At 40.8% G+C, this 22,123-nt stretch overlaps 1 protein-coding gene across 1 annotated transcript; it reads left to right on the forward strand.

The window, feature by feature from the left end:
• Positions 1-8,040: 8,040 nt before the first annotated feature.
• LOC117445579 (E3 ubiquitin-protein ligase rnf213-alpha) lies at positions 8,041-21,616 on the forward strand. Its single transcript, XM_071203021.1, has 6 exons — positions 8,041-8,093; positions 18,293-18,371; positions 18,950-19,144; positions 19,691-19,780; positions 20,062-20,240; positions 21,451-21,616. The coding sequence occupies exons 1-6, from the start codon at positions 8,041-8,043 to the stop codon at positions 21,614-21,616; spliced, it is 762 nt and encodes a 253-aa protein (XP_071059122.1).
• Positions 21,617-22,123: the final 507 nt, after the last annotated feature.

Genomic DNA, 22,123 nt, shown 5'->3' on the forward strand with positions numbered 1-22,123 from the left:
GTCGTGTTCAAAGCCTCTATTGCCGAAGCCGCGGTGGGGAGCTGTGGTCTCAAGGTCCTAGGTGCCTCAAGGGGCGGTAACCCTCGAACCTCCTGGTGGACACCGGTGGTCAGGGAAGCTGTCCGACTGAAGAAGGAGGCCTTCAGGGATTTGTTATCCCGGGGGACTCCCGAGGCAGTTGCAAGGTACCGACAGGCCCGAAGGGCAGCAGCCTCATCCGTGGCCGAGGCAAAGCAGCGGGTGTGGGAGAAGTTTGGAGAAGACATGGAGAAGGACTTTCGGGCGGCACCAAAGTTGTTCTGGAAAACTGTCCGACACCTCAGGAGGGGGAAGCAGGGAACCATCCAAGCTGTGTACAGTAAGGATGGGACGTTGTTGACCTCAACTGATGGAGTGTTGGGGCGTTGGAAGGAACACTTTGAGGAACTCCTGAACCCGACAACTCCGCCCTCTATGTTAGAGGCAGAGCTGGAGTATGACGGGGGATCAACACCAATCTCCCGGGGGGAGGTCACTGAGGTCGTCAAACAACTCCACAGTGGCAAAGCCCCGGAGGTGGATGAGATCCGCCCGGAAATGCTGAAGGCTCTGGGTGTTGAGGGACTGTCATGGTTGACACGTCTCATCAACGTTGCGTGGAAGTCGGAAACAGTACCGAAGGAGTGGCAGACCGGGGTGGTGGTCCCCCTTTTCAAAAAGGGGGATCAGAGGGTGTGTGCCAATTACAGAGGCATCACACTACTCAGCCTCCCCGGGAAAGTTTACTCCAAGGTACTTGAAAGGAGGGTCAGGCCGATTGTCGAACCTCAGATTGAGGAGGAACAATGCGGATTCCGTCCTGGTCGTGGAACGACGGATCAGCTTTTCACTCTCGCAAGGATCCTGGAGGGGGCCTGGGAGTACGCTTATCCGGTCTACATGTGTTTTGTAGACGGCGTATGACCGGGTTCCCAGGGAGTTACTCTGGGAGGTGCTGCGGGAGTATGGGGTGAGGGGGTCTCTACTCAGGGCCATCCAATCTCTGTACTCCCAAAGCGAGAGCTGTGTCCGGGTCCTCGGCAGTAAGTCGGACCCATTTCCGGTGAGGGTTGGCCTCCGCCAGGGCTGCGCTTTGTCACCAATCCTGTTTGTAATATACATGGATCGGATTTCGAGGCGTAGTCGTGGGGGGGGGGGTCTGCAGTTCGGTGGACTAAGGATTGCACCACTGCTTTTTGCAGATGATGTGGTTCTGATGGCTTCATCGGTCTGCGACCTTCAGCACTCACTGGATCGGTTCGCAACCGAGTGTGAAGCGGCTGGGATGAGAATCAGCACCTCCAAATCTGGTTCTCAGCAGGAAACCGATGGACTGTCCACTCCAAGTAGGGAATGAGTCTTTACCCCAAGTGAAGGAGTTCAAGTATCTCGGGGTCTTGTTCTCGAGTGAGGGAACAATGGAGCGTGAGATGGGCCGGAGAATCGGAGCAGCGGGAGCGGTATTGCAGTCGCTTTACCGCACCGTTGTGACGAAAAGGGAGCTGAGTCAGAAGGCAAAGCTCTCTGTCTACCGGGCCATTTTCGTTCCTACCCTCACCTATGGTCATGAAGGATGGGTCATGACCGAAAGAACGAGATCGCGGATACAAGCGGCCGAGATGGGTTTCCTCCGCCGGGTGGCTGGTGTCTCCCTTAGAGATAAGGTGAGAAGTTCGGTCATCAGGGAGGGACTCGGAGTTGAGCCGCTCCTCCTTCGCGTCGAAAGAAGCCAGTTGAGGTGGTTCGGGCACCTAGTTAGGATGCCACCTGGGCGCCTCCCTAGGGAGGTGTTCCAGGCACGTCCAGCTGGGAAGAGACCAAGGGGTAGACCTAGGACCAGGTGGAGGGATTATATCTCTTCGCTGGCCTGGGAGCGCCTTGGGATCCCCCAGTCAGAGCTGGTTGATGTCGCCAGGGAAAAGAAAGTTTGGGGCTCTCTGCTGGAACTGCTACCCCCGCGACCCGACCACGGATAAGCGGGAGAAGATGGATGGATGGATGGATGGATGTAATGGAGGGGGCGACGTAAAACTGACGCAAAACAACAACAAACTTTTGCCGAGCCAATTGGAGAGTTTCATCACCAGCACGTGGTAAAAACCACCAATGAGCGCTCGGCTCGAGATACCAGCGAGTCGTTTCCCATCAAGCATTTCGCTTCCGCAGCCTGTGGAGAGGGACCCGTCCACACTACAGCGTTGACAGCTTCAATCTGCCCATTCACTTTGAATGGGGTGACGTCACGTTGCCTCGCTTTTTCGCCGAACTGAATTGTGGGTAGCATAGCGGTCCGTCTCCGCCGTCTCCGGCGTAACGGCCCCTACACACGGCGGCGTGCGTTGCCGCTTCAACGCTTCTGCCCATTCACTTTGAATGGGGTGACGTCACGATTCGCCGAACTGCATTGTGGGAGCAAAGCGTAGCTTCTCTCGCGGTGCTCGCTGCAAAAGTAGAGCAATGTTCTACTTTTGCCGCCTCGACGGAGGCGTCAGCCAATCAAATCCCGCGTATGCAAATCTGACAGTACAAGCACTAGCCAATCAAACCGCGTGTATGTTGGGAGAGCCAGACCGCAGTTATTTCCCATATGTCAAAAAATGGAGGAGAAAATGATCGTGGCGGTAGGGAATCACCCGGTACTCTATGACCAGTCCCTCTTTACATACAGGGATACAAACCGGAGGAGCCAGGCATGGGGGGAGGTGGCAGAGACAGTGGGTGAAACTGGTAGGTTTTCGCTTGTTTGGGGAGTTTATATCCAGTGTACTTCGTTTGAATGGACAGCTAGCAAGCAGAGACAGTATATTTAGCCAGCATGGATGTAGCATGTCTACAAGGAACCTTTTTTGCATCTTTACCTTGTTTCTTGTAATGGTTTGTTTTCTTCCTGTAGTTATGGTGGCCCTGAAGTGCAAGACACCACAGCATTTCAGAAAACACCACAGCATTTCACAAAACACTACAGCATTTCACAAAACACTACAGCATTTCAGAAAACACCACAGCATTTCAGAAAACGCCACAGCATTTCACAAAACACTACAGCATTTCAGAAAACGCCGCAGCATTTCAGAAAACACCACAGCATTTCAGAAAACACCACAGCATTTCAGAAAACACCACAGCATTTCACATTGGACGGAAAGGGTATTCCTTTAGGGAGAACACTTCTTGTTTGTGATTGGACAGAGCCAGCCAGAGAAGCACTGCTGTGATTGGTTGTTTTTGCTGCCAGTCAAGAAATGACGCTTCGTGATTGGTCAACACCCGACAGCGAAATATGTCCCAACCATGGTCCCACAACGTATGGTCCCAACACATCAGCCGTTAGCACACACTCAGATCTCACAGCTCCTCATATCTGTTCAGAAACTGGACAAAAGTTAAATATGTACAAACCACAGACTGTGTATGTCATGGTGAATACAGTCGCTGCTTTATTTATGTCTGTATGATGTTGTAGTGAGTGTGGACGGGTTAGTTTAGCCTGATGAATCCGATTCAGAAAACACGCATTTTAAAAGCTTTTCGCCTGCCGTCTTGTCTGCAGACTTGTCAAAGCGTTAATTCATGGTTTTTACTAACTGTTATCAGTATGTAGTTACTTCGGCACCACTTTGAAACGTGTATTACAATTAAATCACGGTCAAATATGTTCATTTTGTTGTAGGATTTACAACAAAATACTCCAGCGCCTCTTGTTTGAATGACAGCATTGACAGGAGCAAACACAGCTGACAGCCGCGGTGAAACTCGAGCGATTAGAGTGATGCGAATATTGGGTGGTCTACCATAGTATTTACATGGAGATAAGCCCCTTAAAAACCATGAGTTAATAAAGCATTAATTCTGTGTTTACTCCTGTCATTCAAACAAGACGCTGGAGAGGGGGCGGGCCGTATCTCCATGTAAATCCTATCGGAATCGGATCCATCAGGCTAAACTAACCTGTAGCTGCTCCGTCCACACTCACAACAACGTCATACAGACATAAATAAAGCAGCGACTGTATTCACCATGACATAGACAGTCTGTGGTTTGTACATGTTTAACTTTTGTCCAGTTTCTGAACAGATATGAGGAGCTGTGAGCTCTGAGTGTGTGCTAACAGCTAACGGCTGATGTGTTGGGCCAATCACGATGCGTCATTTCTTGACTGGCAGCAAAAACAACCAATCACAGCAGTGCTTCTCTGGCTGCTCTGTCCAATCACAAACAAGAAGTGTTCTCCCTAAGGAATACCCTTTCCGTCCAATGTGAAATGCTGTGGTGTTTTCTGAAATGCTGTAGCGTTTTGTGAAACGCTGTGGCGTTTTGGGAAATGCTGTGGCGTTTTGGGAAATGCTGTGGCATTTTGGGAAATGCTGTGGCGTTTTCTGAAATGCTGTGGCGTTTTGTGAAATGCTGTTGTGTTTTGTGAAATGCTGTGGTGTCTTGCACTTCAGGGCCACCGTATATAGTTATCCTGCTGACATCATCTCTTGTCAAGAAGGTCTTTACATTGTTCTCCATAGATGCATCTGCATACCTGTTCACAGGCTTTCTGGTAAATTTGCTTAGGCTATTAGTGTTCAAAAGGTTTCTGCGTTTTTTTTAAATCCCCAGTGCATGTTTTGACCATCTCTGCAGCCTATACTTTTTGACTATCTTTCCCACAGTAACCTTAGATATGATTTGCTTATCTCTTTCATTTCTGGTCTTTTGGTATTTTCTTTTGATGTCAGCAACAAGGGCTTCATGGAGAAGTAACGTTCTTCTGACCCTGCTGTTCACAGTACAATTCTTGACCAGTTCACGGACTTTGGATCTTGGAGATTCATTATGTGTTGCTGATCGCTGGAACCTCTTTTTGTACTTTTCTTTAACTTGTTTCTCCTTTCTCAGTGAATGTTTGAGTTGTTCTATTTCTTCGCGCAGTTTGTTTCTTGATCTACGGGATTGCTTTTTGCCCTCTAAACGTTGCCTAAAACAAAACCAGGCAATACATAATTAGCAAAACTCCAGCCCATATAAACATCTAACATGGATAAAAAACAAAATTATAAACACTTCCATTGACACACACACACACACACACACACACACACACACACACCTAACAACATATTTCCCTGACCTTGAGGACTCAGATCTGGGCTGCACTGCATGCTGAATGTTAGGACTTTGTGGAGGAGTGTTGATATTGCTGAAAGCTTCCCTTTCTTTCTGTCTTCTTTTAGCTTTCCTCCACATCTTACGCTTCTGTCATTTAGCTCTGTCACTCAGATCACTGATAGTTTTCTTTTTCCCCTCCTCAGTATTCCTTTTCCACCTCTTGCGCTCACTCCTGAGATAATTCTCCCTCCTATCTGGGTCTGCATTCCTTCTTGCCCTGTACTCTCTTTGCCTCTCTGCTGCTGTTTCCCATTGTGATGTCTGAAAATATTAAACATTAAAAAAACATTAAGAATGATACAGACATTACCATTTAGTCATATAAGAAATGTCAAACATTCAACCCCGTCACAACAGTTCAACCCTGTTATAATAAGAAATGTGACAGGTTTGAATGTGACGGGGTTGAAGTTCTTGACAAAAAGTAGCCATGAGACCTTGTTTAGCTAAGACATAGCACCACATGGAATTTAAGGACATCATAAAATGGTAGTATTTTGCACAACTATTGTTTAATTTTTCCTAAAGTACTGTTTACTATAATTAATTCATACAACAGAGTTGAAATGTTGACCTTGACAATCTCAATCTGACATTAAAAAAATGAAATATAGGTAAGAGAAGATACTGACACTTGCCTTTCTTTGCCGCCTTTTCCTCAATAGACTTCTGTGATGTCACTCCCTCAATGCAGATGTCACATGGACTGATCCATTATTTAAATAGGGGGGTAAAATGTATAGCGTGACAGGGTTGAACCAAACTCGGGGACGTGTGTCAATAGTGCAATTTCATAGATAATTCATGTATTTTTTCAGATTTTTTTTTTTCTCAGTTAAAGTACACAAGCATATGATTATATTAGCATCAAAATGTTGGTATAATTGGCAATTGCTATTTGTTTAATATTCAATGAATATGTGATGATGCTCAGTGAGGACATGCAAAAATGTGTGTTGTCTACGACAAAGACAACTAATTATTATAAAACAAAAACAAAATATATTATACACACATGCATTTCCAAACATCTGGACTACCTATGTTGCAAATGTATTATCTTTTCAATTTACACACGGCATCTATTGCACGTCTGTCCGTCCTGGGAGAGGGATCCCTCCTCTGTTGCTCTCCCTGAGGTTTCTCCCATTTTTCCCTTGAAACTGGGTTTTCTTCGGAAGTTTTTCCTTGTACGATGTGAGGGTCTAAGGACAGAGGGTGTCATATTGTCATACTGATATTCTGTACACACTGTGAAGACCACTGAGACAAATGTAACATTTGTGATATTGGGCTATATAAATAAACATTGATTGATTGATATATATATTTAGTTTTACATTGTAATGTAAAACACCCTGTTCCTTTAATTCAGTGCTTTAACATATATTTTTGTAGTTTCCTTTCATATCAAATCTTTGAAGTAAGCATGGGGGACACAAAGGGCACCCGATTCAGAGAATCACCCTCATATGGTTGACACATGATTTTGAACACAGACTATCATAACATTCGTGTAACATTGGACGCTCTCTGTCCTCACTGAATCCATTTATTATTCACCTCTGTTATTTCAAGTAAAAAACACTTACCCTGTGTTTGTATGCTACCAATTATTCAACTACGGTTTGAGATCAGAATCGAAAAATCGACTTTTCGAAAAATCAATAATTGCAATTGGTGCATCTCTAAAAAAACTATAAATGGACACACAAGCTTAATTAGCCCTTTACAGTCTAGGAGGAAAAGACTCCAGCATGCCTCGCAAAAGCCAAACCAATACAGACCCTTTGACAGGAGACACATTATTTTGACTTGGTTTGTTACAGGCTGTCATATTATGTTTTACTCACGGCTAAGCAAATCTCATTCATATCTATTTTTGTGGCTTACAACACAGTAAGACATGTTTACCAAGCAGATTGTGACATTGTATTTAACTGTTCCGTTATTATGTGCTCTGTGTTGCCTGACTTATTTTACAGTATCAAATCCCTGCTTCACTAAACTAATTGTATTTGTATGCTTTATTCTAGGGAGTTCCGACTCTGATCAACACAAGTAGTAGTAATGATGTTCCTTTCGTCAAATTAGTATGTATAGAAAGTGACAGGTGGACACGCCCCCAATTATGCAAATGAGCTAAGTCCGTCTCCCATTGGCCAATGAGCTAAATCCCGCCTCCCATGTCCCGCCTCCCATTCTTTGATGTCAGATTGGCGTGAAAGCCCCCCGGCGTGATTCTTTTGTTGTATCGATTAAGATAGTTAAGGTATTTGACCCCTGACCCCGAGAGTGGAGTAATTGCCACGCAATTAGATTAGCCCCAGGCACCCCCTTTGTGTATAGGTCTTTTATTGTATCAATTAAGATGGTTAAGGTATTAGCCCCAGGCACCCCCTTTGTGTATAGGTCTTTTGTTGCATTGATTAAGGTATCTGACCCCTGACCCCGAGAGTGGAGTAATTGCCCCGCAATTAGATTAGCCCCAGGCGCCCCCTCTGTTGTATAGGTCTTTTGTTGTATTGAATAAGGTATTTGACCCCTGACCCCGAGAGTGGAGTAATTGCCCTGCAATTAGATTAGCCCCAGGCACCCCCTCTGTTGTATAGGTCTTTTGATGTATTGAATAAGATAGTCTCTTTGACCCCTGCCCCTCAGAGCCCTTTGTTGTCTAATCTAATTAGCCTTTGATGCCTGCCCTTTGATGTGATGTGTAATTTAACACTGATGAAAGCCTCTGTATAAATGACTAGGCTACGACCGTATAGAGATATGCTCAAAAATAAATTTAAAAAAGACAGACAATTCAGCTTACCAAGTCAACCGTCTGAAGCGCCAGTCAAGAAACAAATGCAGCATCGGGGGATGGGTTCAGAGTACAGCCTCCTTCTGGTCATGTGTGTTGGAGGAGGGGCTCTGTAAGGAAGTCTGAAGGAAAGGGGATATATTCTAAAATGGCACATTAGCCAGTCAATATGCGAAGTAAAACAAACTATTAAAATCATTCAAAAACTGGCAACATTTAAAACAATTTCAGGATATACGAGCACTCACATCGACCAAAACTAAAAAAAGTGTTACGCAGTGACTGACATTCTGTACGGGAGTTCACACCCGAGCTGCTGTAGGGAGTTGAGTATGTTATGGCTCTCGGGGGATGGTGGGTTAGGCAGATTTAGAACACTGGGATAATACCCATAAAGAATGTGTGTTTCTGCTCCATTTCACTCCATGAAGCCTCCAGCTTGTACAAGGGCTCCGCCTCCACTCAACATAACATGTCCCGCCCTCCTCACCAGATCATTTAAAAGTAAGGGGATGGAAATAGACGAAAATAAATACGCTCAAACTAAATAACAGGCCAGTCATTTCCAATTACCAAGGCACTTTTCAAAAAAGAAAAATGGCAAAGAGAAGCATAGATATGGGTTTAATCAGCGAGACGCCTGTGACAACGTACAGCCATCAGTCCGGAGCGCCAATCAAGAAACGAATGCAATATCTGTGCCGGGTTCAGACGCCTCCAGCCGAAGAACTTCATGAAGAATGGACTCTGAAAAATGGCGATGTTTGGGGTTATGTATTCAACTATATGGCGAATGAACTGCATTTCTACAATCTGAAGAATGGAGAAACGTACGGACCCCGCAGTGTTAAAGCGACACTGACCTCAACAGATTGGGCTGTGTTAACTCTGGTGTCTTCTAGAGATCTCCACGCAACCACGGTACCGCAAGAAGTAGTGCATCAAGAAACCATAGTGGAACCAGCGGTGTACAAGATATTTGCAAAGAAACACAGACAGCATGCGAGATCAAAGAAGAGATTTCACCGCCGCCCCTCAATGTGGAGGAAGAAAGAGTTATTTCCCCGCTGCCAGAAGTGAGAAGAGTCCTGACAAGCACCGTCTGGGAAACTAAAAGCGGACCATCGGGGCGATGGTATTACCGTGCAAGCCATTTGGAAACGCTGGGGAAGGACCCCTCTGATGATTTTGTTTTGGAGATTTTTAATTCTACATGTGGAGTATTTCAGACAGCAGTGCGGGTGCCATTGACTGCTTGGCTGAAAATGATTGATGGAAAAGCTACAAAGCTTAAAGCACTTTTTAAACAGAGTCAGACATCGATGGACATTATACTGGTGAAAAATAATCTCACCTTTACAGAGGACTCTGCCTCCCACTCAACATAACAAGTCACACCCTCCTCACCAGATCATTTTAAACTAAGGACCCCTCAAAGAAAAACATTGTGTATTCTACCTATGTAAAAAGAATGTCGGGGTTGTCTCTGTATCAAGAAGATGTGTTTAAAAATGAATTTTGTGAAAAATACCAACTGTGTGAGAGACGTCATAAAGACACTCATTTTAACCACAGTGTTTGTTCTCTACAAATGTTTTAAGATTGTTACAAAATTTAAAAAATAAAAGGTATGGAGACTAAATTAATTCAGGTGACTCTGGCTTTATTAGGAAAACAAACATATAATACAAATGGGTTAGGGGTTAAATGTAACCATCGTGGACTTAATAGTCTAACAAAATACTTTTATCTGAATACATTTGTTCTTTTTAAGAGAACTTTTTGAAATTATTTATTTATTATTTCAGTGGAACAATCCAGTTTTTGTTAACATTAACGCTTTCTTCTCTTTTTCTTGTGTTACTAAGATACTTTTAGACATACTTTGGCGTATGCAACACTTGTTCAGATAAACAAGGTTTTTTCTTTTCTGATAAACTTACATATTTTAGTTATTTTATGTTACCAAGATACTTTGAGATACACCCTGATTTACGCAACACTTAACAAAGGGTATAATATGAAGTAGTTGGTAAGGAAGGGGTTTTTCTTTAAGGGTGCAAAACTTTAGAACAGGGTAAAATATTCATTAATTTGTATTGAATTGAGTTTTCTTTTTTGATTTTCAACATACTATATGACTTCCATATTTCTGACATACTATACTTTCTTGACTTTTTCTGTAGAATCTTGACAAAACTATTACTTGTTCTTAAATGATGACCTATTGCTGGAGATGAGATGAAAAAGCTACAACGCTTAAAGAACTTTTTTCTAAAAACTCTCAATTCTATAATTGACTACCACCATTCAACGCAATAAGCCCCACCCTCCACTCAGCAAATCATCTAAAACGAAGGACCTCGCTAAGACGACCATTGTAAACTAGCCATGGAGCAGAGAAAAGCCAAGACTCCCCCCGCGAGTTACAGCCAGGAACAGACTACTGGACTACCATCATAAAGGACTGGCTTAGCCAGTTGAGCAGCACTTGAAACGATTGGCTCTTTGAAACCTGATGTTCTTATATGATTCTGTTTTCCTCAAGGTTGTGTCTTCCTGGTCGAATGTACTTATTGTAAGTCGCTTTGGATAAAAGCGTCAGCTAAATGCAATGTAATGTAATGTAATGTAATCATCACCACCAAGGGGGAAACCCGAATCTTGCAATACTACTGCTGCTGATTTTGCTCCTTGGGCCAAAACGTCTCTGTTTATGGACACAGTGAAAGCGGTGTTGGTTGATATTGTAGAGAGGGTGATACATCGGTACAGAGAAGAAATATGCAACGGGTGCCGAGTCAGTCACCCCGGCCAGAGGCAACATGATTTTCTGAATGACATGTCCGATTTTTACTTCAGAAACAATTACAACGCGTTAATGAAAAGACTCTGGCTCACCGACTTCATTACTGAGATCGACCAGACTCTTAATGATAAAGACATTTTCACGGATGATTGGAGGATCCAAGGCGCTTCGGAGGCTTTTCTTCACAATCTCAAAAATTGCAGACGCCTCAAGGAGAGACTTGAAAAAATCCATGCCGAGTTGGATGGAGAAGAAGAAGACTAACAACCAGCAGTTGGATGGAGAAGCCAGGGACTTGTTCGATACATTGACTTTTTTCTTTAAGTAAAATAAAAATGGGAAACTACTATGCAAAACGCTCTTTATATATTGATCATAATGTAGTCATTACCCGTTTAATAAGTGTGGTGATGGGGACGATTGAAAACAGAACGAGTAGTGACCCCTGTGTAAAAAGAATGGCCGAAGTTTGTAAACTGGAAGACATTTTGGATATCGTTCGTTCTGGCAGTACTATTCCGGGTCATTGGGAAACGATTGTAAACGAAACATTTAAAGTGGTCCTGGAATCTTCATTTTCCGAAACATTCTGTAACATTATCTCAGAAATGAAACAAACATCAAAAGTGTATCATGTGCTCTCATTGTATGCTCTGTTTGTAGATGTAATGCATCTGTGTGTTGAAAACAGCATACACGTGAATATTTTGACTGAAGTGAAAAAATTCCATCACAATATCTCCAGTAATATGGGGAATTCTAAGCTGGAGACTGTCCTGGGGATGCTACAATCAGTATAACTATTGATTTTGTGTGTGAAAAAAATAATCATCATTATAGCAAGGGGAGCGTGTCTGATACATGTGTATTACAGTCCTTCTTGTTGTGTTTTTCAGTGTTTTCTGTGTGTCTGTACACACAAATCACACTTCATTATCTACTTTTCAGCTTTTTTAAAAAGAAAAGTGTATCTTTCGGTAACTTTCTCAGAGAATTTAAGCATAAATCTGTCAAATGTTCAAAACAGCCTTGTTTCACTGAAATACCCTCAAAATGACAAACTGCCATTAAGAGTCAGATTCTTAACCAAATCTACTGACACAAAGTACTTCATTATCTACTTTTCAGCTTTTAATACAAAAGTGTATCTTTCGGTAACCTTCTTGAGAGAATTAAGCATAAATCTGTCAAAGATTCTTAACGAAATCTACTGACACAAAGTACTTCATTATCTACTTTTCAGCTTTTATACACAAAGTGTATCTTTCAGTAACTTTACCAGAGAATTTAAGCATACATCTGTCAAATGTTCAAAACAGCCTTGTTTCACTGAAATACCCTCAAAATGACAAACTGCCATTAAGAGTCAGAATCCTAACGAAATCTCCTCAAACAGAGTACTTTATACAGATGAGGCCTCCCAATCAACGCAATATGTCCCACCCACTCAGCAAATCATATAAAACTAAGGACGACCGTTAAAAACTAGCCATGGATCTGAGAAAAACCAAGTCTGATGTAGCCTGCCCTTATTATCACCAGGATAATGGATATGGGCTTAATGACTGGATGTTACAAAGTAGGGGAGAGGATGTCCCAGAAGAAGAGCTCTCCTCTATATCATATCCATGTAAGGTCTTTAGGACAAAAGAGGACCATGATAACATGACATATGAAGAATATCTTTCTTTAAAAGATGGTATTATAGATAACCTTTATAGAAACAGTATATCTCATACCACTCGCCAAGATCGCAAACGACAATTAGCAGAAAAGAATAGAAAAGTAAAGAAAAACGAAGAAAAAGAAAAAGCAACATGAAAAGGAGAAGAAAAATTAAAAGCAAACGCAGAATGCGAATGAAAAGAAAAGGGACCATAGGACGGAAAACTAAAAAGAAGGAAGGTGAAAAGAAAAAGAAACAAAGTGAAGAAATTTAAACTAGAGGATGGTGTTGTAGAGCCATTACCGGATCATAATAATCTTATAGATCATCTCCCGCTAACCGACTGCTGTGATGTGTTGAACAAATACCAAAAGCAATGTCAAAAAACAGAGCATACAATGAAAGCACATGATACACTATAAATGTTTCATTTACAATACTATTACTATATATGAAAGCAAAAAAATAAAACACATTTTCATTTTGTAATGGTTGTTTAATTGAAAAAACACAACATTCAACACAATTCATAGAAAACATATTACATTTTACCAAGTTAATGTCGTAGTGCATACAAGGTAATAGACTTAACGATTTGCACTGCTGCTTCTCTCCGCGTTTCATTGACAGTGATCGGTTAGTCGTTCAATTCACACAGCCCAAGTAGATGTTTAGGGGTCTCTTGGAAGTATACGAATGCATTTTTATATCAGATAAATGCATTAACATCACATGCAAATTCTCTATCCTTTCACCCGCAACGATTATAATCTGCTTGGCTTCTTCTTCGGTTTCTACATTATTAGCTCTGAATGTAATCCTTTCTGGGGCTTCTTGTGCTTCTTGTGGTCTGTTGAATACCTGGCGTAGGATTTGTTTAGCTGTAAGGACAGGTACCATATAATTGTCTTCAAAAGCTTTGTCTATGTCGTCACACGTTTTGGCGTATCCTTCGCTGTAATGACAACCGACACTAGAATAGAGATCCTCCAACAGTCTTTTAATACATATTCTGGCACTGTCGCCAATTTGGGCAATTCCACAGTATCGCGCTTTTTCTCTCATTATACTGAAGCAAAGTTCTGCCATTGCTTTTGGTATTTGTTCAACACATTCGCAGCAGTCGGTTAGCGGGAAACACTGAAAAACACAACAAGAAGGACTGTAATACACATGTATCAGACACACTCCCCTTGCTATAATGATGACAACAGTTTTTAGATGTAAAAAACACTTTTTTTATTTTTTTCACACACAAAATCAATAGTTATACTGATTGTAGCATCCCCAGGACAGTCTCCAGCTTAGAATTCCCCATATTACTGGAGATATCGTGATGGAGTTTTTTCACTTCAGTCAAAATATTCACGTGTATGCTGTTTTCAACACACAGATGCATTACATCTACAAACAGAGCATACAATGAGAGCACATGATACACTTTTGATGTTTGTTTCATTTCTGAGATAATGTTACAGAATGTTTCGGGAAATGAAGATTCCAGGACCACTTTAAATGTTTCGTTTACAATCGTTTCCCAATGACCCGGAATAGTACTGCCAGAACGAACGATTTCCAAAATGTCTTCCAGTTTACAAACTTCGGCCATTCTTTTTACACAGGGGTCACTACTCGTTCTGTTTTCAATCGTCCCCATCACCACACTTATTAAACGGGCAATGACTACATTATGATCAATATATACAGAGCGTTTTGCATAGTAGTTTCCCATTTTTATTTTACTTAAAGAAAAAAGTCAATGTATCGAACAAGTCCCTGGCTTCTCCATCCAACTGCTGGTTATTAGTCTTCTTCTTCTCCATCCAACTCGGCATGGATCTTTTCAAGTCTCTCCTTGAGGCACCCGTTGCATATTTCTTCTCCGTAACGATGTATCACCCTCTCTACAATATCAACCAACACCGCTTTCACTGTGTCCATAAACAGAGACGTTTTGGCCCAAGGAGCAAAATCAGCAGCAGTAGTATTGCAAGATTCGGGTTTCCCCCTTGGTGGTGATGATGGTAGTCCAGTAGTCTGTTCCTGGCTGCAACTCGCGGGGGGAGTCTTGGCTTTTCTCTGCTCCATGGCTAGTTTACAACGGTCGTCTTAGCGAGGTCCTTCGTTTTAGATGATTTGCTGAGTGGAGGGTGGGGCTTATTGCGTTGAATGGTGGTAGTCAATTATAGAATTGAGAGTTTTTAGAAAAAAGTTCTTTAAGCGTTGTAGCTTTTTCATCTCATCTCCAGCAATAGGTCATCATTTAAGAACAAGTAATAGTTTTGTCAAGATTCTACAGAAAAAAGTCAAAAAAGTATAGTATGTCAGAAATATGGAAGTCATAGTATGTTGAAAATCAAAAAAGAAAACTCAATTCAATACAAATTAATGAATATTTTACCCTGTTCTAAAGTTTTGCACCCTTAAAGAAAAACTCCTTCCTTACCAACTACTTCATATTATACCCTTTGTTAAGTGTTGCGTAAATCAGGGTGTATCTCAAAGTATCTTGGTAACATAAAATAACTAAAATATGTAAGTTTATCAGAAAAGAAAAAACCTTGTTTATCTGAACAAGTGTTGCAAACGCCAAAGTGTGTCTAAAAGTATCTTAGTAACACAAGAAAAAGAGAAGAAAGCGTTAATGTTAACAAAAACTGGATTGTTCCACTGAAATAATAAATAAATAATTTCAAAAAGTGCTCTTAAAAAGAACAAATGTATTCAGATAAAAGTATTTTGTTAGACTATTAAGTCCACGATGGTTACATTTAACCCCTAACCCATTTGTATTATATGTTTGTTTTCCTAATAAAGCCAGAGTCACCTGAATTAATTTAGTCTCCATACCTTTTATTTATTTTTTTTTAATTTTGTAACAATCTTAAAACATTTGTAGAGAACAAACACTGTGGTTAAAATGAGTGTCTTTATGACGTCTCTCACACAGTTGGTATTTTTCACAAAATTCATTTTTAAACACATCTTCTTGATACAGAGACAACCCCGACATTCTTTTTACATAGGTAGAATACACAATGTTTTTCTTTGAGGGGTCCTTAGTTTAAAATGATCTGGTGAGGAGGGTGTGACTTGTTATGTTGAGTGGGAGGCAGAGTCCTCTGTAAAGGTGAGATTATTTTTCACCAGTATAATGTCCATCGATGTCTGACTCTGTTTAAAAAGTTCTTTAAGCTTTGTAGATTTTCCATCAATCATTTTTCAGCCAAGCAGTCAATGGCACCCGCACTGCTGTCTGAAATACTCCACATGTAGAATTAAAAATCTCCAAAACAAAATCATCAGAGGGGTCCTTCCCCAGCATTTCCAAATGGCTTGCACGGTAATACCATCGCCCCGATGGTCCGCTTTTAGTTTCCCAGACGGTGCTTGTCAGGACTCTTCTCACTTCTGGCAGCGGGGAAATAACTCTTTCTTCCTCCACATTGAGGGGCGGCGGTGAAATCTCTTCTTTGATCTCGCATGCTGTCTGTGTTTCTTTGCTTTTCTTTGCAAATATCTTGTACACCGCTGGTTCCACTATGGTTTCTTGATGCACTACTTCTTGCGGTACCGTGGTTGCGTGGAGATCTCTGGAAGACACCAGAGTTAACACAGCCCAATCTGTTGAGGTCAGTGTCGCTTTAACACTGCGGGGTCCGTACGTTTCTCCATTCTTCAGATTGTAGAAATGCAGTTCATTCGCCATATAGTTGAATACATAACCCCAAACATCACCATTTTTCAGAGTCCATTCTTCATGAAGTTCTTCGGCTGGAGGCGTCTGAACCCGGCACAGATATTGCATTTGTTTCTTGATTGGCGCTCCGGACTGATGGCTGTACGTTGTCACAGGCGTCTCGCTGATTAAACCCATATCTATGCTTCTCTTTGCCATTTTTCTTTTTTGAAAAGTGCCTTGGTAATTGGAAATGACTGGCCTGTTATTTAGTTTGAGCGTATTTATTTTTCGTCTATTTCCATCCCCTTACTTTTAAATGATCTGGTGAGGAGGGCGGGACATGTTATGTTGAGTGGAGGCGGAGCCCTTGTACAAGCTGGAGGCTTCATGAAGTGAAACACACATTCTTTATGGGTATTATCCCAGTGTTCTAAATCTGCCTACCTTCCCTGCACTTCTGTGTATAAAAGCTGAAAAAAGTAGATAATGAAGTACTTTGTTTTAGTAGATTTCGTTAACCCCCTGAGGCAGTCCAAAAACTAAGAATCTGTGTCTTAACCCACCATCCCCCAAGAGCCATAACATACTCAACTCCCTACATGAAGTACTTTGTTTTAGTAGATTTCGTTAACCCCCTGAGGCAGTCCAAAAACTAAGAATCTGTCTCTTAACCCACCATCCCCCGAGAGCCATAACATACTCAACTCCCTACAGCAGCTCGGGTGTGAACTCCCGTACAGAATGTCAGTCACTGCGTAACACTTTTTTAGTTTTGGTCGATGTGAGTGCTCGTATATCCTGAAATCGTTTTAAATGTTGCCAGGTTTTGAATGATTTTAATAGTTTGTTTTACTTCGCATATTGACTGGCTAATGTGCCATTTTATTTGTGTTTTACAGCTGTATTTGTCTGCCTTTCATGTCTGTGTTTTATATGTTGTAACTTTGTACATGCTGCCCTTCTTGGCCAGGTCACTCTTGGAAAAGAGATTTTAATCTCAATGAGTTTTTTTACCTGGTTAAATAAAGAATATATATATATATATATATATTAGTGACACTCTACAGATTTGCGTGTAATTCACTCACAACGGAACTGTAAGATACACTTTAATGGATGCAAACCTATAGTTAATAAAAGTAATTATACATTCATTCACAATCCTACAACTCAAGGAACTGTAAGATACACTTTTTATGTATGCAAAACCTGTCATTTTGGAGAAACCATCTCGAGTGAGCTATAATTTGAAAGTACACAAACGGAGGGGGGGGGGGGGGGGGATATATCCCCTTTCCTTCAGACTTCCTTACAGAGCCCCTCCTCCAACACACATGACCAGAAGGTGGCTGTACTCTGAACCCATCCCCCGATGCTGCATTCGTTTCTTGACTGGCGCTTCAGACGGTTGACTTGGTAAGCTGAATTGTCTGTCTTTTTTTTATTTAGTTTTGAGCATATCTCTATACGGTCGTAGCCTAGTCATTTATACAGAGGCTTTCATCAGTGTGAAATTACACATCACATCAAAGGGCAGGCATCAAAGGCTAATTAGATTAGACAACAAAGGGCTCTGAGGGGCAGGGGTCAAAGAGACTATCTTATTCAATACACCAAAGACCTATACAACAGAGGGGGTGCCTGGGGCTAATCTAATTGCAGGGCAATTACTCCACTCTCGGGGTCAGGGGTCAAACACCTTATTCAATACAACAAAAGACCTATACAACAGAGGGGGCGCCTGGGGCTAATCTAATTGCGGGGAAATTACTCCACTCTCGGGGTCAGGGGTCAGATACCTTAATCAATGCAACAAAAGACCTATGCACAAAGGGGGTGCCTGGGGCTAATACCTTAACTATCTTAATTGATACAATAAAAGACCTATACACCAAGGGGGTGCCTGGGGCTAATCTAATTGCGGGGTAATTACTCCACTCTCGGGGTCAGGGGTCAAATACCTTAACTATCTTAATCGATACAACAAAAGAATCACGCCGGGGGTCTTTCACGCCAATCTGACATCAAAGAATGGGAGGCGGGACATGGGAGGTGGGACTTAGCTCATTGGCCAATGGGAGACGGACTTAGCTCATTTGCATAATTTGGGGCGTGTCCACCTGTCACTTTCTATGCATACTAATTTGACGAAAGGAACATCATTACTACTACTAACACACAAGAGAGAGACTATGAAACCATGTTCAAGACTGTTAAAGGAAAAGTACATCAGGTATTAAGTTATTTATTAGGTCACCTAATAAAATCACACGTTTCTTTTACATGCATTTAAGAAAAGGCTTTTTAATAATGTAAAAATGTTTACATTAACAATTGATTGATGATTTAGTTTTGTCATTAAGCATCAGAAAATAAAGGAAATTGTAGATATCCAATTCACAATGATATAAACAGAAGGAAGGCAAATCATCTCAATGGTACAATCTGAACTAAAGATTATTTTTGTTATAGTTCATTGATATATCTCGTTATTTAAGTGTTAATCGTTTACAATTTCTGCTGATTCATTTTCTTTGAGATTTCACTGTAAATGTTATGAATATAAGACAAACACAGATAATTACATTCCTTTAAAGTGCTACTTTGTTGTTATTAATTTAGTTAGAACCTTTTTATTATAGCTTATAATATATAATCGGTATTATATCTTGGAGGTCATTCTTAGGTAGATATTTAAACATTTAGTTAATTCTCACCATGAAATTTGAAAGTTCAACATATAAATACAGAAAACATATATTTGCAGTAGATTATGGCTTCAGGCTCTATTCATATGCTGTTATCTTTCAGGCCACTCTGTCCTCTCTGACTCGGAACGCATTGTCCAGAGAGCTGGACTCCTACAGTGAGGTGTGTGAGGCACTCAAGATCGCTGAGCTGCTCCTGGGTTTCCTCTCAACTGGTGGGGACCCCATGATGTCACTGGTCACTTACCTCCAGGATATCTTGAAGATGGTTCAACGCATCGATAAACACATATTGCAGGTCAATGCATATGCAGCCTCTATTTCTGGAGCGATAGTTAAGGTTTCCCTTAGCTTAAGAAAGGTTACTTTATGTCAGTACAAATTTGGCGACAATCACTTCCATTCTAAGCACATAAATAGGATGCTTTGCTTCAGTGTTCATTTGGTTCGCAACTATTGTTTTAAGACTGACTTCAAAATGTGTAAAAGTCACCATTAATGCATACTTTTCGGGGTTGTTGGACAAAACAGCTCTTAACATGCCACTTTACTGAATAATTTATCATTTCACTAAACTTAATAATCTACACAAGAAAAACTGACATTTGAAACATTAAAGAAAATATTTATTAAATAATATCAATCATCCAAATAAAGTGGAAATAAGGTAAACATTGAATATAGAGCTTCTAAAAAATGTGTCTTATCCTAAATACATTGCTAAAACCTAAAAACACAAGAAAACTATAGATTAAGTAAAAAGAAAAAAAGATGTATAAAGATGCATTGTGTGCTTTCAAAGTGTATAAGACAGCCTCTTAACTGTGCTGTGTTATTTCTTCAGGCTCTGGGCAGATGCAATCTCAGACACTGTGTTTCTCTGTGGCAACTCCTCTCCTCCCTCAGATCGGAAAACATGCTGCGTCTCAAAAGGGTAAGTGTTGCTCTTGTTGCGTTTATGGGGCTGGTTTAAGGATCAAACAAGAGCACTGAATAGAAAATCACTAAAAAGAAAACCTGGGCACTCGCTTCATGTCTTTTGCCATTATGTTCCATTTATAAATATTGCAGTCCACTACGCCTGTTTATCGAAGAATACTATTTATTTTTGGGCTAATTTCAGAGTGTAGGCTACTTCAAACAAGATATTTCACTCAGAATATACAGTGTAATTTAACACAAACAAAATACCTCACCCCATGTTTCGATAAAAAGGAGAGCTTTTCGGGGTATCCGTCAGAGTACCTGATGTCGCTGACAGAGGAAAACAAGACTGAGCTGAAAGGCTTCGTGTCCAGAGGAAATGTGGACCAATGGCTTCTTGAGATGCACGAGTTCCTCCTGCTGAATCTGGGCCGGCCGAGGGCCATCGGTGACTTCAACCCAGCCTGGAGGTAATCCTGATAAACTACATATGTAGTTGTTAATGCAACTGTTCCTCCCAATATCCCTGAAAATATTATAGTCAGTTCTGACAAATATTATGCAGCCAAACATCGTTTGAATTCACTTTTCATCCCAATGTAGATCTTGTGCAAGATACATTTCAAATATGTCAATATTTGGAATAATGCAGCTTTAAAAAACATGGGATCTGCTTGAAAATGTCAATCAATTCAAAAGAAATGTTGACACATATCTCTAGATTGTGCATTGCCCCTTCCTACATATATGACAATGTCTACATTCAATTCTTCAAATTCAAGTTATCTTAATGCTTTCTTGATAATGACTCTGGTATTTGGTGAATTAATTAATCAAGAGTCCATTACTATCACGCTTTGTTAAATACAGTTGTTTGAGTAGATGTATCCTTGGTTTAGGTATTAAAGATATCCTCAACTGGCCTGTGTTGTACTGATGTACCCTACTGGCACAATTAACCTAGTAAAAATATTACATTTAAAAAAGAAATAAACCCTCAGAATGTAGTAGTCCCTTAAAGGAGGGGTAGGTACATTTGAGAAACCGGCTCGAGTGCGCTAGAATTTGAAAATACACAGCCGGAAAAAATCTGCCACTTCCTTACAGAGCCCCTCCTCCAACACACACGAACGCGCACATGACCATTGAGGGCACAAGATAAGTTTGTGCACAGATGGAAGGCTGACAGGCAGGTAGGCCATCCAGTTATTTTACCCGGGCCGGCTCAAATGATTGGTCGTGCTTTTTACAGTGCTACGACTTCCACAGATGACATTTTTTTATGGATTTTTTGTCAAAGCACTTAAGATATTCATTGCTATTGGGATGTTAACAGCATTCCATGGAATATAACAAAAAGTGTATCTCGAGCCGGTTTCTCAAACTTACCTACCCCACCTTTAATAGGGAAACAAATATATATTTTGAACTTGCTTAATTAATTCACATCATTTTGGTTCAATTAATGTTTACAAACTTGAACAGCCTTGTCCTAAAGAGAAAAGTAAAAACATGTGCTGCGTGGTTGGCGTTCACAGCCTTGGCCAGTCAACAGTAAATGTAAATGAAAGCATAAAATAATCACTTTGAAAAAACCACCCTGATATTGGCACTGAACATTTTTGTTTCTGTAAGTTAACAGGATCCTTATCATCACAAAAATCTTTTCCTTTTGTATAGTGTTAAAGAGACAGTGTGTGCCTACATGGACCGTAAAGAAGTGGAAGTGCCTGCTTATGTGGAGGAAAGGTTTCCTGCCAATCTCATGATGTCCCAGATTGTGGAGACCTGGAAATACGCCGTCACAGCCAAGCAGAACTTGATGACTGAGGGATGGACTGGATGATTTAAGAGACATTTGAGTTTATCTGGTTAATCATACATTGTCAAAACCAAAAATGTTGATTTAACTTTTTCCTTTGTTTTTATTGGTTTTTATTTTATAACTTAAAAAATACATTGAGGCTAAACATACTTTTTTTATTTTATCTTTTCTCAGGATTACTCTTAACATTTTTTATGTATTTTAGTATTGACCACCAGAATCTCAGAACGTTTCTGCCGAGTGGTATAAGGAATTAGTACAGAAGAAATATGAATCTTTACATTTTATTTGTTTTAATCAAATCTTGCTAACGATATGCCGGCAACAGATGGGATAGTTTTTTTATTTGCCTTTTGTTTTCTGTTTGTATGGATCTATTTTTAATCTATCTTAATCATTTGAAGGATAACTGTCTGAGTTGACAGAATGTCAGGATCTACTCAGGAAATGTTGATGTATGACTTTGAGTATTTACTTTGTAACTGTTTCACTTCATATTTTTCAGGATACTTTTTACATTTTTGGACC

The sequence above is a fragment of the Pseudochaenichthys georgianus genome, chromosome 4 (assembly GCF_902827115.2).
Source record: "Pseudochaenichthys georgianus chromosome 4, fPseGeo1.2, whole genome shotgun sequence".
NCBI classification, from domain to species: Eukaryota; Metazoa; Chordata; class Actinopteri; order Perciformes; family Channichthyidae; genus Pseudochaenichthys; species Pseudochaenichthys georgianus.